Genomic DNA, 16,988 nt, shown 5'->3' on the forward strand with positions numbered 1-16,988 from the left:
GCTGTAGACCTGCCCAAAGTGTTTTCTCACACTAACTTTTTTTAAAGCATCTATAAAAAAAGCCATTGTAAGTAAATGAATTGGACAGGACCACGGCACAGTGACTTCAACATGTATGGCAGGACACACGCACACTAGGTATCGCTGTGGCGCAGACCATCTAGAGATTCAAATGCATGTTTATTTCCTAAGTGCGTGGGAAAGCACTTTTTTAATATGCGTGCAACACTTTCCACACCTCGGCTGTATTCTAGGATAGGTTGTTTTTTGCATTTTAGGAAATCTGTATTTTAGGGCTCCAGCTTCTCCGATAGGCAGAGAGGGAGGCATGTGAGGAAAATGGTAGAGGCTAAAGATCTATCTGCTCTGCTTTACCCATCTTGCAATTGTTAATTGGCTAAATGTGTTTTGAATAACCAAATGTCCTCTTTCCCTGAAACAACACTTCCTGAGTCCCCCAAAACAGGTCACATCAAGTACTTTTTGTGTAAAAATCCAATATTCTTACATAAATACCATACTAATACACTACTGATTCTTGATCATGCTACTAGGAGACTAAAAAGGTGCTGTCCTCCTAGATTACAGAATTGTGATTTAGATGAAGACTTCTATACCTGTAGACAATTGCAGAATTGTAGAATCACAGATCCTTCTAGCTTCTGGTCACATATTTCATCAGATGCAAAGGCTGTCCTTTTAGCTATGCGTTTTGGCAATAACTTGTTTTGTGTCCACTTGGATAGATTGCTTTAAAATGATTGTTTCAATTATTTTTTTTTGCAGTTCCAATACTCTCCACCAGGTAGCATCATATCTCTGCTTATTGCCAGCTCTCTCTGAAGGAGAAGAGACCAAATATGACAAAGAGTTTCTCTTAGAGCTTCTGGTAGGTATACAAAAGATACTTTGCCAGTAACATACATTTCTCTCATTAAAGTACTTCCTTAAAGGGTAATTAGGTATTACTTTCCAGCGTAACATGTAAAATGCAAAGATCTTTGCTTTAGAATTATGTTTGCATATATTGCTATTGTTTTATTGCAGTCAGCTTGCCCACATGAACCATGTTTTTTTCATGTATCTTTTGTGCAGGTGTCCCGGCATGAGCGTCGTATTTCTCAAATCCAGCAGCTGAACCAGATGCCCTTGTATCCCACAGAGAAGATCATATGGGATGAGAACATTGTGCCCACAGAGTACTATTCTGGGGAAGGTGAGGCTGCTGTAAACTGATCTGAAATACTCGTTGTGACTTCTCTAATGAGCTCTAATATCAGGAAACCCACTAATATAACTCTAACTTTGAAATGTGATCTCATTTTACCCAGCCATCCTGGAACGGCTAACACGGATGTGTCTTTTAACAAGTTCACTGCCTTTAAAGTGGAGGTTCACCCGGAAATCTAAATTTTTAACATTAGATTCATGCTCATTTTGTCAAGGGGAATCGGGTATTTTTTTTTAAAAACAAAGCAGTACTTACCGTTTTAGAGAGCGATCTTCTCCGCCACTTCCGGGTATGGGCTGCGGGACTGGGCTTTCCTATTTGATTGTTAAAGATTAGTACTAATGGCGCCCTTCCTATACTATTGCACTACCCGGCGCTTAGATACGTGATATCAAAGTAGTAGGTAACAGAATAATAAATATGTGCAAATTGCAGCAGCTGCTAAAAAAATAAGACAATGATCTTGAAGCGGTAAAAGATAAAACGAGTAAAACTTGTAAAAAGTCCCAAAAGTTCTATGTAAAACTGTAGCAGCGCTACTTCTAAACCATCGTTTAAAATTCTTCTATGGGTGAAATAAACTCATAGGCATACGATGACAGTGCTGATGGATCATACACAAACCGGTCCTTAAATAAGTGCTCCTTTCACCAAGGGGGTGTTCACCACGTGGGGGGATGTTTTAGTCCCCTGTTGGGGATGCACTCACCACAAGGTTGAATAAAAAGTGCCTGGATTATATATCTGTGTATGTCTCCCGAGAGATGCACTTCTCCGCCAGCAGGAATGTAAAGGTTCAACCGCATACATATAATGGAAAAGACACTCATATAGCGTAATACAGTTAAATCATTTATTGTGCCCAAAATAACATTCCCTTTGAATATTGTGCGTACCACAATTAAACAGTAATCAAGCAAAATGAAAATCAGTACTGTGCCTGACAGCTTCTCCCTGTGAGGATGCAGATGTCTGCCACACTCTCCTGTTCCTGCTCCTGGGGGCTGCACAGCTTCTCTGGTCATGGAATAAACTTCACGCTCTGACGCGTTTCGTCATAGGTTAGACTTCAACAGAGGGCGTGCACGCATTTATTTCACCCATAGAAGAACTTTAAACGATGGTTTAGAAGTAGCTGCTACAGTTTTACATAGAACTTTTGGGACTTTTTACAAATTTTACTCGTTTTATCTTTTACTGTTTCAAGATCATTGTTCCTATTTGATTGACAGGCTTCCGATGGTCGCATCTATCGCGTCACGATTTTTCCGAAAGTAGCCGAACGTCGGTGCGCTGTATAGAGCCGCACCGACGTTCGGCTTTTTTCGGCTACTCGTGACGCGATGTATGCGACCGTCGGAAGACTGTCAATCAAATAGGAACGCCCAGTCCCGCAGCCCATACCCGGAAGCGACGGAGAAGATCGCTCTCTAAAACGGTAAGTACTGCTTTGTTTTTAAAAAAACTACCCGATTCCCCTTGACAAAATGAGCATCAATCTAATGTTAAAAAAAAAAATTATTAATAATACCTGCTGTAAATAAAATCAAGTACACCTGTCAGTTTTTCAGGCAGACTTGATTGGATAGTCCATGTATCCTTATGGTCTGTCGGGTGTAAACGAACTTGTGTCCATTTTATACCCACCTACCTACAATCCGATTCGGTCCACTAAAAAAAAAAAAAAAAAAAACGGAAAGGAGATCCGCTCCTCTGTGTAGACATATTGGATTGGAGGGCAGTCGGGTGTAGTGTAAACCGACAGTTTACACCCACCCATAGAGCATAGCAGGCTGTGTCCGTGTCTGCTCTGTATAAACTGAAAAGACACAGGCCTGTCATCCACCCGCTTTTCTCTGATCAGCAGGTGATCAGCAGGCAGATTCCACCCTCTGTGAAAGGGGCCCAACAAACCAACATGTTTCTGATTTTAGGATCACTGGTTCATCTAAGTGTAGCTGTAGATGTTGAATGGAGGATTTTGTTATGTTTATTTTACAGGTTTATTGCACTTTTAAGCAGGTAGATAAAATGTCAGACAGATTTTTAAATTGTGGTGTTAATTTCATACTTTTGAATGGTGCCATTCATCTGATATTAGATTTATAATCGTATGTATCACTGGCCATATTGCATTTTCCTCCAGTCTTCCTCTCCTCTTCATTCCATGTTTTTAGTTTTTTTCCCCTTCCTAGCAGTGCTGCAATCCTAATTGTCACTGGGGATGATTTTGTAATGTAGAAAATAAAAAGGAAATCCTCCTCCAAAATATCGTATTGGTTATAGGTGGACACTAGTGGGCACCATCACCCTTTAACATCATACATCAGTTGGGGGCTCAGTGGAAAGATGTAGCAAGAGCTTTTTCTTGTAGCTCTCTTCTATGGCCCCCTCACCACAGAGTGTCTTTTTGTTGAATCCAACAGGAAAAAAAGTTGTGGCATAGCAAGTTCTTGGACGAAAATAAAGCATTTTGGGGCAGATTCACAGAGATCGGCATATCTCTGTGCGGGCGTAACGTATCTCATTTACGTTACGCCGCCGCAATTTTTTCTGGCAAGTGCTTTATTCACAAAGCACTTGCCTGTAAAGTTGCGGCGGCGTAGCGTAAATCACCCGGCGGAATTCAAATTCGGCGGGTAGGGGCAGCGTGTTTCATTTAAATGAAGCGCGTCCCCGCGCCAAACGAACTGCGCATGCGCCATCCCTAAAATATCCCAATGTGCATTGCTCCAAATGACGTAGCACGGACGTCATTGGTTTAGTCGTGAACGTAAATGACGTCCAGCCCCATTCACGGACGACTTACGCAAACAACGTACATTTTTAAATTTTTGACGCGGGAACGACGGCCATACTTAACATAGGCTGCGCCTCATAGACCCAGGTGTAACTTTACTGCGTCGGCTGTGCATACGTTCGGGAATTGGCGTATCTAGCTAATTTGCATACTTGACGGGGAATCGACGGAAGCGCCACCTAGCGGGCAAATAAAAAATTGCATTTAAGTTCCGACGGCGTAAGAGACTTACGCCTGTCTGATCTAATGAATATCTATGCGTAACTGATTCTAAGAATCAGTCGCATAGATACGACGGCGCTAGGCAGAAATACGACAGCATATCTGGAGATGCGCTGTCGTATCTCTTTTGAGAATCTGGGCCTTTGTGGTCTTTGCAGTTTCCCAGTGTGGTCTTACATCATCATGTGATACCAAGAACTTTTCTGCATTACCTTTTAGCCCCACTCCAGAGATTTGATGCCTGGCACGGCACTGTGCGTACCGGCTAAGACTCCATACATTCTACAAGCTTGGTTCCTCTGGGTGGCTGTGTAATCCACAAATGCATATCTAGCCATATGAATGAACAAAGTGTGCCGTGCACAACTTCCAGTCTGGACTATTTTCAAGCAAAGACTGAGCAGCTCCATAAAGTAATAACCTGCAGCTTCAATCTGGAGATATTTATTTTGCCATTTGGGTTACACTGTGAGATAGTAGAAACAGGTGTAACAGAAATGTTTACTAAAAGCCAAGTTTTTACCCTTTAAGGGTTGTACTTTCACTGCAGGTGGTATATCAAGCACGAAGAAAATGTTTGACATGTTTAAAATGTTAGTGGCTTGCGTAGGCAAAATGTATGTTCTGTTCCAGGAAAAATAACGGTTGATTTGCAGTAAAAATAGGCAGATGATAAACTTGGCCTGCCTTGCTAACAATACCTCTGGTACGTGCTGCCCCCATATTATGTCCATTTTAGCATTATGCCTTATTAATAGTGTCTTTCACTCTAGTGCCACTCATCCAGTAACAGTCTCAGACTGTCTGCAACTGAGTACAAACGTGTAGATCTGTCTTAGACCAGCACATAGAGAATGATTATCTGCCCATTTGTCCTAAGCTCCAGGCATAGACTGTCATTATTAAAGCAGCCCACAGTTGAGTCTTTTTTTTTCGTTCCACCACCGTGTTGAACGTAAAAAAAAAGGATTTTATTTTGACAACCACACACTAGATGGGGATGGTGGGGTTAATAAAATAAAAAACGGTACAATCCCATACACCCAACTCCATACCCACAGTTGATCCAGAGGAAGGCAAAAATCCCCAGCAGAGCATGAGATCCAATTTGCTACAGCAGGGGAAAAAATTCCTTCCTGATCCCCCGAGAGGCAATCGGATTTACCCTGGATCAACTTTACCCACAAATCTTAGTACTCAGTTATATTCTGTACATTTAGGAAAGAATCCAGGCCTTTCTTAAAGCAATCTACTGAGCTGACCAGAACCACCTCTGGAGGGAGTCTGTTCCACATTTTCACAGCTCTTACTGTGAAAAAACCTTTCCATATTTGGAGGTGAAATCTCTTTTCCTCTAGACGTAGAGAGTGCCCCCTTGTCCTCAGTGTTGACCATATCCCACGGTATAGTGAAATGACAGACGGGTGGGAGCACTCTTGTTCTGGGAGGACTTCATATTGCCTTTGGACACAACCGCATCACCGATCACAGTAAAGAACCTATGATGTAAGCTCTTTACCATGTGATCAGCTGTGTCCAATCACAGTGTAAACATGAAATTGCAGTTATCAGCATACTTCATGTAAGTGGCATTCCTCAGCAGGGACATATGCTCTGACAATCAGGGCACTCATCAGCGCCCATCAGTGAAGGAGAAAAATTACTTATTAACCCAATTTTTTTTTAACAAACTAAGACACTTTTTTTTTTTCCAATTTTCTGTCTTTTTTTTTATTTATTTAGCAAAAAAAAAACAGTAGTTATTAAATATCACCTAAAGAAAGCTCTATCTGTCCCCAAAAAAATTAACATTTTGTTTGGGTACAGTGTTGCATGACCGCACAATTGTCATTCAAAGTGCGATAGCACGCAAAGCTGAAAAATTGGATTGGGCAGGAAGGGGGTGAAAGTGCCCTGTAGGCAAGTGGTTAAATATAGCTTGTTTCAGTTCCTGAAGGTTGGTAAGCGAGGTCCTGGCCCTTTAATATGCAGAGGAGGTTCTGCCAGGGTTTTTGTGTGTGCAGCCCTGCTCACAGCAGCTATTTCTGCTTGTGTCACAGATTCTGCTCTGTCAGTCCTGTCTAGGCCGTGTGAACTGCTTCTCTTTAGTGCTGTGTATTGGGCCTGTGTATGTGAGACGCTTGGCAGCCGTGTCTGAATTATACTGTGTCTGAGGTGAATCTGGGTGGCAGCGTTTCTCTTTTATGCAGCTGACCTAAACTCCAAGGTCCTTGCGTGGCATTGGGGATGGACTCATTGGAACTCGCACTATACCACTTCCACAGTGGATTTTCCCCTCACTTACATATAGGAGATACCACACGGAGGGAGAATGGGAGGATGGGGCGAAGGGACATTTGGACATTTTGAAGCATTATTTGTAATCCCCGATATTAGGACTCCCTGTCCCTCTTCTAATTCCCCACATCAGGTTTCTTCAGGCTAGTGATTGCTTCCATGGAAATTTGGGAGACCAGACACGTCTCAGGACCCTGGTTCTATTCCTACAGATCCTTCTGTTCTTAAGTATCTGGAACTCCTTCCTACTGGTCTGTGGTGATTTGTGAATGGTTTTGGAGATCCCCTTAATGGACTTGGTTAAAGAATGACTAAAGGCAAAACTTTTTTTTTTTTTTTTTTTTTCAGTTTTGGATAGAGTGCAGAGGGATTAGAACGCTTGTCAGTTTTTATTGCTGTCTCCGTCTCTCTATTTGTCCTGTTTACCATTATCATTGTAAGTAAAACCTGGGGGTCCCCAGGGAATTCCTTTTAGTTTGTAGGGTTTTTCTCTCCCTTCCTGTTTGGCTATGGGACAGGAAAGGAAGAGAAACTTCCCCAGTGGGACACAGATGGCAAAAAACAAATCTGATTGGGATTATAACCCTTCTTTAACCACTTCACCCCCGGACCATTATGCAGGTTAGGGACCTTGCCACTTTTTGCGATTCGGCACTGCGTCGCTTTAACTGACAATTGCGCGGTCGTGCGACGTGGCTCCCAAACAAAATTGGCGTGCTTTTTCCCCCCACAAATAGAGCTTTCTTTTGGTGGTATTGGATCACCTCTGCGGTTTTTATTCTTTGCGCTATAAACAAAAATAGAGTGAAATTTTGAAAAAAAAAAAAAATGAATATCTTTTACTTTTTGCTGTAATAAATATCCCCCAAAAATATATTAAACGATTTTTTTCCTTAGTTTAGGCCGATACGTATTCTTCTTCATATTTTTTGTAAAAAAAATCGCAATAAGCGTTTAATAATTGGTTTGCCCAAAATGTATAGCGTTTACAAAATAGGTGATAGTTTTATGGCATTTTTATTAATATTTTTTTTTTTTTTACTACTAATGGCGGCGATCAGTGTGTTTTTTTTTTTTTTTTTTCGTGACTGCGACATTATGGCGCAGACATCGGACAATTTTGACAAATTTTTTGGGACCATTGTCATTTTCACAGCAAAAAGTGCTATAAAAATGCATTGATTACTGTGAAAATGACAATTGCCGTTTAGGAGTTAACCCCAACAGCGCCCCCTAGTGGTTAAGTGTGACCTCATATGTGTTTCTAACTGTTGGGGGGCGGGGCTGGTTTTGTGACATCATTGATCGTCTTTCCCTATATCAGGGAACAGACGATCAGTGACATTGCCACTGTGCCGTTCTTCAGCTCCTGAGACCGATCGTGGGACACCGGCGGCGATCGGGTTATGCGACCGCAGAGCTTCTGACCAGGTCGCGTGCGCCCTCTCTCTTACACCCCAAATATGAGTATAAATATGAGTATAACATGAAAGGCGGACTTGTAAACTGTTCATGTGGACACCTTGTGGGGGGCAGCAGGTACCAAAATTGTTACCATGTCTATCTGATGTTTACTTCGCTGTAAGGGATCTGCCTGTTTGTTACTTTCCCATGTAAACAAAAATGTTGTTTTTGCTGATTAAATTGTGTTAATTGCTATACTGTGGGTAAAACCTTTTCTGTCTACTAGGGTGCCTGGCTCTGCCAAAGCTCAACCTGCAGTTTCTCACCCTTCATGATTATCTTCTTCGCAACTTTAACCTTTTCCGCCTGGAGTCTACATATGAAATTCGGCAAGACATTGAGGATGTTGTGTGCCGCATGAAGCCATGGTAAGTGGCAGGTTGGAGCTTGTTTTACTTCCTATGTGAACTCATGATGTATTCTAGCAGAGAAAAATACATAGTCAGAGCTGCAGCCAGTATGTTTAAACAGTTGGTGATGAATAGCATTACAAGAGCCAAACACACATAAGACCTGCAGATCCTTTATAATATTGTTTACATGGATACACAAACACTCTTTCGAGAACAATCACAAGAGTTGGGCACATTGCCTGTTCAAACAGCCTGTACAATATACTACAGCTAATAATATAAAGAATTGAATTCTCAATCTGTATGATTAAAACCAAGATGATAATTTATCTTTGTTATTGTTCTTGCCAAGCCCACTTTTGTCTTAAGGCTCCATAGAATGTACAATAATTTTGGCTTAAAAAGGAGTAGAGGACCCAGTGACAGAATTCTACTGTGACTATGTGTAGACCTAAGAACAAAGGTTTAATATGTTGGCTACATTTGTTTCCTTTTTCAGACTTTTTATTTTCCACCTGGCGATCCTGCCAGTAACACTTTTCCTGCCGTGTGATAACACTCACTGTACTGTATCCATGGAAGGGCAATGTTGTCACCTTAAGCTGCATGCTCCTGATTTGGACTACAAAACACTTCCCCTCTCCTCCTCTCCATAACATAGGGAAGCCCTCAAAACTCTGCTTGAGATTTCACTGCAAAATTCACAGGAATTTAGAAGCCCACTGGATATATGGCAGATGGACAAGTATTTGTCTGCATTTGTTCTAAAGAGACTGGGCACGAGGAAATGTGCAAGTATTGGAGGGAAATTGCTTTTCTCCTTTGTCCATGGATGGACGCAGCTTCCTTATACTCTTGACTGTAGGGTTATGTTCCATCTTGGTGTGGTTTTGGCCTCTAGGGCTGAGGGGACTTTCTGAACAGTGCAATTTTACCTCAGAGACACTCAGACACACACACACACACAGTGTAAAGGAGAGTGAACCGCAGCGCTGTGCAGCTTTCTTGTCAGGGTGGTGAGTACCCTGGGATACCCCTTTTGGTCAGTACAGCAAGGAGGGTGGGTCTCTATCTTTTTATGCACTTGTACTTTGACTTAAGTACCTGTGGGCTGTCAGGTGAGCGGGTCAGCATGGCGTCAGAAGCTGGCGCTCCCCCCCCAGACATTCCAGTGGTGACAACCGATGCCCCTGCACCTGCGGTCCCTGTGGATACTTGGTCGGCAGTCCTGGAATCATTTGTTGCTAGGGTGGAAGCGGTGTATGGGTGAAAGGGGGGTAAAAAAACACCCCCACCATCTCCTGGGGATAGCTCTGACTTGGGCCCGGCTGCGGCCCAGGGCCCTGGGTTTGAGGTATCGGAGGATGACAGTGAGGAGGACTCCAGTCCGGGTCAGAGCTCTTATCACCACAGTGTGGGACACTCTTAAGCTAGAGGATACTGCCAGGACATCTGGTGAGGGGTCAGTCCCTTTTGGGTCCCACAAGCAGGCCCGCACTGCTAAGGTGAAAATAGAAACAAATCTAGACTAGAAGAAATGGACTTTTGGCGGCACACAAGTAATACGTATAAAAATCTATAGATATTTATTATTAAAATCTTTATAAAAAATTCAGAAATCGTAATACAATATTTGTCAGCATAGGGGCCCAGCAAAGTACTCCAGTAACACTTCCAAAATGTTATAGTAATGCAAGTCCAATATGGGTCCAATATGCAGGATGTTGGTTCTTGCTTTGCTCAACATGTTTTGCGTGAAAATGCTTCATCAGGAGCATGGAGGTAAGCAGGTCGTATTAAATGGTGAACATGAACCTGGAAACCAACACTTTGGCTGTATGTGTATAGCTAACCCAGACAGCCAGCTGGAATTTTAGGTACTCATTATACGACAGCAGGGTATCAAGCCAGACACAGTCTGCTGCTAAGCAGAGAGAGAGGGTTTCCTCCAGGAATAATCAGACCTTTTTACGCCACAAATAGAAACATTTATATAGATCTGGTGCATAGACTGGGCAGAAAAAAACTAATATCTGCCCAAAACTTCGCCCAGGAAACAGTAGATATGGCCAGGTTCTTGTAATCTGGTACATAGGCAAGGAAGGGGGAAGTACTGTGTAGAGCCCCTCCTGCGTGCTGCACTGCTAAGGTGTTTCCTTATGTGACCTTTTTTGATAAGTTCATAGACAAGGTATGGGAACAATCGCAGAGGACCTTTTGTGGTCCCTAAGCGTATAGCGGTCCTTTACCCCTTTGAGCAGAGCCTTTTAAAAAAGTGGGCATCTCCCCCGGTTGTGGACCCCCCGGTATCCAGGTTGAACAAGAAAACCACTATTCCGGTTCAGGGAACCCCTTCTTTTAAGGACCCTGCTGACAGAAGGTCCGAAGCGATAGGGAGGTCCCACAGGTAGGCGTCCTCAGACCGACAAAGAGCCTGCTGGGGGACAGAAACGTCCGTGGGTTCGCAAGCCAAACATGCCTGCGAACAAATCTGCGACAGCATGAAGGTTTGCCCCCGCCCAACTCTCGGGGTGGGGGGACGTTTGCGGCTCAGTGGACCTCCCTGATTTCCCATCAGTGGGTCTGTGAAGTGGTTTCATCAGGGTACAAGATAGAATTTCTTTCTCGTCCACCAAACAGATTATTTTCCTAAAACCTTCCTCTCCTTCCGGCTCGTCGGGATGCCCTATTTGGGACAGTGCAGGACTTGTTGAGCTGCGGGGTAATCATACCTGTGCCACTGCGGGAAAGATTTCAGGGTTTCTACTTGAATCTGTTTGTGGTCCCGAAGAAGGACTGAGTACGCCCAGTCCTGGACCTCAAGGCTCTCAATGCCTTTGTAAGGGTTCGGAGGTTCAGGATGGAATCAGTTCGCTCTGTGGTCGCTGCTCTCCACCTGGGGGATTTTCTGGCGTCCTTGGATATCCAAGGACGCATACTTGCATGTCCCCATATATGTCGGGCATCAGAGGTTCCTGCGCTTTGCGGTCGGGGAAGACCACTATAAATTTGTGGCTCTTCCTTTTGACCTGGCGTCAGCTCCAAGGGTTTTTACCAAGGTGCTTGCCCCGATTTTGGCCTTGCTGAGACAGCGAGGAATCGATATAGTGGGCTACTTGGACGATCCGCTTCTGAGAGCTGCTTCAATCTCGGAATTAGAGGAGGACGTGGCTATTGCCAGTCAGACCCTACAAGAGTTTGGCTGGGTGCTGAACTTCCAGAAGTCGGTGTTAGGCGCTTGGAGTATCTGGGCCTCATTCTAGACTCCTCGGAGACGAGAGTTTTTCTCCCCTTGGAAAAATTGCAGACTCTTCAGACGGCGGTGAAGCTATTGGCATCCCGCAAATGGTCATCGCTCCGTTTTTGCATGCAAGTTTTGTGTCTAATGGTAGCCTCTGTCGAGGCGGTACCGTATGCTCAATTCCACACTCAAATTCGACTTTGCAGAAGGAGATTCTGTCCAAATGGGACAGATCCCCTTGTCTATGGATTGTCAAATCCAGGTGAGCCCACTAGTCAGGACTTCCCTGGTCTGGTGGCTGAGATCTCCGGCTCTTCATAAAAAATGGAGAGCGGAAGAGGGAGCTGATAAATCTGTAATTTACTGTCTCCTTCCTTTTCCCGAATGCACAGGGATCACAAACTTTTTCCATTCATAAATGAGCAACTACGCTGAGAAAGGCACTGGGGAATTTGTATCCTCTGTCCCTTTCCCTGTCTCAAAGAGGAGATGTCAGCGGTCTGTTTAGATCCCTGATATCTCACCAAAGCCAAACCAAATAAAACATAAAAATAAAAGGAAAAACTGTAATAAATATTTAAAAGCAAAATTGTAAAAATAAATAAATAATAAAAAAACACTGACACCGTCTACTCCCCTGCCCCGCCCCTATAAAAAAAAAAAGCATTGTAAAAAGATAAATAACAAAAATATTAATTGGGGGGGGGGGGGGGGGGAATAGTAAAAAATGTAAATGTAAAATAAACTACTGACACAGTCCACGCCTCATTAATGCCCATCAGTGCTGCATATTAGTGCCACTGTCACATGAAATAAAAAAAAAAGTATCGGGAATAGGTATCGGTACTTGTACTTGGTCTCAAAAAAGTGGTGTCGGTGCAACCCTGTTAGATGAAATGCTGGCATGTCCCTGTTCAGACATCTAAATAGTTAATGAAACTTTCTCATTTACACTCGGCATGCATAGCTGTACAAATCCCCTCTTTTTCCCTGTCCAGTGCAGAGTAACAACTCGTGGAACACGAGCCACCAGTGATGTTTCATATTTCACGGCTATTTCAGGGTGCTGAGCTTGCTTGTCTTTTGATCTGTGGCACTTTCACAGCTCTGAGAAGCTATTCTAAGTTAAGAGGCAAGCTCCCCGCTATAGCAGAGTCATTATCACTGTAACCCTGTCACACACCTGAATACTCTCCTTCTAACTGTAATGCTGTCCAGGGAATTATTGCCTTTGGTTTGTCAGTTGGGAAGAAAATTGCATATTATCACTTAGAGTAGTATCTATATTTATAGACACGGGATAATAGACTGCCTACTTTAAAATAGTCATATTTTAATAATCCTATAATACTTTTCATTACAAAATATTTTTACATAGAAGTTAGAATTTTACCTTAACCACTTAAGCCCCAGACCATTATGCAGCCAAATGACCGGGCCACTTTTTGCGATTCGGCACTGCGTCACTTTAACTGACAATTGCGTGGTCGTGCGATGTGGCTCCCAAACAAAATTGACGTCCTTTTTTTCCCACAAATGGTTTTCTTTTGGTGGTATTTGATCACCTCTGCGGTTTTAATTTTTTTGCACGATATTTTGAATTTTGAAAAAAGTGCAATATTTTTTTACCTCGTCCCCACCCCCTTTCCTGACCGGCCGGGCTGCTGCTCGGATACGGGTCTGGTATGGAATTTGGGGGAACCCCACTCCGTTTTTTTGGCGTACGGTGTTGCCCTTAAAATCCATAGCAGATCCAAGGGCCTGGTATGCTCCTGTAGGGGGGACCCATGCCGGTTTTTTATTTGAAATTTGGCGTGGAGTTCCCCCTCAAGATTCATACCAGACGCAGTGCTTGGTATTGGCAGGGATCCAAGTCGGAACCCCGTTCAATATCGTGCCGTGGCAAAACGTAACCGCAGCTAAAAGCACTGTACAAATGCAGCTGCCTGGAGTCTTAAATTCCAGCAAAACATAAACATGCTTTTATCTGCGGCAAAACAGCCACCCGATGGAGTGTATTGGTATTCTTTTTTTTATTTTATTTTTATTATGATTTTCACTTGGTAATCTGGTCAGTAACACACTTCCTGTATTAGAGTTCCCCCACTCTGCACGAAGGAGCACAGGGGCAGGTTTGAACAGCAGCATTCTCAGTCTAGGGAGAGGGAAGCATAAGATGTACTAGCAGATTTAGTTACCCTAACAAACTGAAGCCAAATTCCAGCTCCCACTGTAGTTACACAAGCTTTTACAGCAGCAGGTTGTTGTTTTCTTTTTCTTTTGGGATAAAGGTTTTGCATGAATAAATAAAAGCTGATCATTGCAAGCATCCCTGTCAGTGGTAAATAGTTTGTCTTGGCACTTGTAACTGATACATTTGCAGGAGAGCTTGTTCTGTTGGAAAAAAAACATACTTGCTGACAGGATCACCAACTGAAATAATAAGAAAGAACGCCAAAAAAAGAAAACTAATGCAACCATCACATCTAAGGCCCCGTACACACGACCGAACACGTCCGCTGAAACTGGTCCGCTGACCAGTTTCAGCGGACATGTTCGGTCGTCTGTACGTCCGACCGGACAATTTTCCGGCGGATCGGACAGGTTTCCAGCGGACAAATGTTTCTTAGCATGCTAAGAAACATGTCCGCTGGATGCCTGTCCGTCGGACATGTTCGGTCGTCTGTACAGACTCACCGGACATGTCCGATCGGCCGAAAGCCCTCGCATGCGTCAAAGTGATTAGACGCATGCGTGGAAACATTGAACTTCCAGGGCCGCGCACGTCGCCGCGTCATCGTCGCGGCGACGGCGCGGCCACGTCGCCGCGTATCGTGTCCGCGCGGATTTCTGTTTGATGGTGTGTACAACCATCAGGCGGAGATCTCCGGCGGACCGTTTTCAGCGGACAGTCCGTCCGTGTGTACGAGGCCTAAGAATTAGTAAGCTAAATATAATACATTTTTGCTTTTGCATTTAATACTATTTTAACATCTGCCTTTTGTAATCCTCTTTATTGCAACACAGAGATTGACAGAATTAGGGGCAACATTTTCAGTGCTGAATTACTCGGCCCATTCCTTTCAGTCACATTGTAAGCACGCTAACTGGAGAAGAGAGCAATTGGGATGACCGCTTCAGCTTGCTGCTGCTTTGTCCAATCACAAGCTGGTGCACAGTATAGCCTTCAAAAAGGTCCACCTTTAACGTGCTGTTTGGCAGGAGTGCCTGGCTCACAAGTCTGACTGGACAGACAGGAAATTTCTTCTCAAATCCATTGGCAATAAAACGATTTACATATACAATTTATACTGTATGTAGGTGATTGCCATGGTTCAATGGTTTAAATAATTAATAGCACAAGGAATGGTAATGCTTTATGAGATTACCGTATATACTCGAGTATAAGCCGACCCGGATATAAGCCGAGGCACCTAATTTTACCACAAAAAAAATGGGAAAACTTATTGACTCGAGTATAAGCCTAGGGTGTCCATCTGCATGCCTCACTGTGCCCATGACTAGACTTGCATTTAACATGGGAGTATATAGAAGGGGTGCCCGGCTTTGAAAAATCGGTGCTGAAAAACTCAGCTTATACTCGATATACGGTACCACATCCTTACCTGATGGACACAGACTTTAATATACAGGCTCAGACTAGCACACAAAATACAGTGTCGCACAGATGGCCATGAGCTGCATGATTAGGAAAGTTGTCTTTTGAGGTGTTGCTGTCAATAGTTATTATTGAGGTGCTGTCTGTACTGCAGATCTGGGTGCAAATAATCTTTCCTTGCATCTGTATTTTGTTTCGTCTAATTTATTGTACCTTTTTGGGCAATCTGTCTTTATGTAAATAGGGAACCCTCTTTTTTTTTTTTTTTATATATATAGTCAGGCTGACAGGGGACAGGCTGTCCACTTCTGTTTTTTTTTTCTGGTGGCAAGCCACAGTTTATGCCCAAAGTGCCAATTTCCTACCGCTTTCTTCTTTTGGGTTTGATGATGCAGCTTTAGGAGAGAGTGCAAAGGAACAAATGTTCACACTAATCATGTACTTCTTATGATTTGCTGTCTGCTGAAGCTCTAGTCATGCTGTTCCACCCCCCCCCCCCCCCACATAGCACTTCAGACAACCTTGTTTTAGGGACATAGCAATACTAACTTACCCTAGCTACCCAAAACTAATGATCAACAGTGCGGATCATCACCTTTCCATTTTACATCAAAATGCTCTTCCTTTCTCTAAGTCAGGTTTCATTACCCAAACAAGCCTTTTCCATCAGAGGTGTGGGGAAGTATGATGATTTGCACAGAGGTTTTGGAAGTTTGCATAATCAAGGCAAGAGTGTGCAAGAAGTAGTATCGATCCTTCTCCTGAATTCTTCTCTTTGTGTCCTCCTGTGTGTAAGCAACTTTGGACGGACCTCCTTTCAGCCGTTGATTGATGAAGAAGTTGTATGTGTATGTATATGTGTGTGTTTGTGTGTGTGTGAATGTATATGTATGTATGTATGTATATATATATATATATATATATATATATATATATATATATATATATATATATATATATATATATATATATATATATATATATATATATATATATATATATATATATATATATATATATTCATAGACCACTATACAGTACTGTATAAAGTCCCCAATTTTTTTTTTTTTTTATTGAAATCTGTTTACAGTTTTGAAGCCCAAAGGAGGGATTCTGGACTCGCCTTTGTATGTCTTCAAAAAGTTTTCGATTAGAATTTATTCAGTCAGTTATCACCTTCTTTCATCTAGGAGACGTGCGGCTTCCCTGGACATAAGGGGTGCCTGTTTACTCATTCTTATCTTTCCAGGTCATCAACAGTTGCTTAGTCTTTCTGTCGGCAATAACCACTATCAGTTCATGTTTCTTTCATTTCACTTCTCAAAGGCCATCACACTAGTTCTGGGTGTTCTTCACTTTAGAGATGTGTCAGTAATCGGATACTTGGGTGATCTCTTGCTGTGAAAACGGCCTCTCTGGCCTTGGACTCCAGCGTGTCAATCCTGCTATGGACCTTGGAGGACGTTGGATGGATCCTAGACATCAAGAAATCATCTCCGATTCTGTAACACCATTTGAAGTACTTGGATACTATTTAAGCCAAGGTTTTTCTGCCCTTGGAGAAGTTGATAAATCTGCAGGGTTAGGTTCAGCAAATTCATATTGTCAAGTAATATCATTTGTTCAATTTACTCAAGACCTTGCAGTAGAATAGTCTCATAACATGGGACACATCCACTCGGTCATCAGACAAGATGGTTTGGTTATGTTGTCAAACAAAAATACCTCCTATTTTGATGGCCCCTGGTGCAGTTGGAAGG

General features: G+C 42.9%; 1 protein-coding gene across 2 annotated transcripts in view; it reads left to right on the plus strand.

Moving 5' to 3' along the window:
• Positions 1–16,988, plus strand: part of AQR (aquarius intron-binding spliceosomal factor) — a 144,289-nt gene that overhangs the window by 31,133 nt on the left and 96,168 nt on the right. For both annotated transcript variants that reach the window (XM_040332262.1, XM_040332263.1), the window contains exons 14-16: positions 787–889; positions 1,096–1,216; positions 8,242–8,383. In XM_040332262.1, the coding sequence (XP_040188196.1) occupies positions 787–889; positions 1,096–1,216; positions 8,242–8,383 (366 nt within the window). The remainder of the gene's footprint in view (positions 1–786; positions 890–1,095; positions 1,217–8,241; positions 8,384–16,988) is intronic.

Source organism: Rana temporaria, chromosome 13, assembly GCF_905171775.1.
Source record: "Rana temporaria chromosome 13, aRanTem1.1, whole genome shotgun sequence".
NCBI lineage: Eukaryota > Metazoa > Chordata > Amphibia > Anura > Ranidae > Rana > Rana temporaria.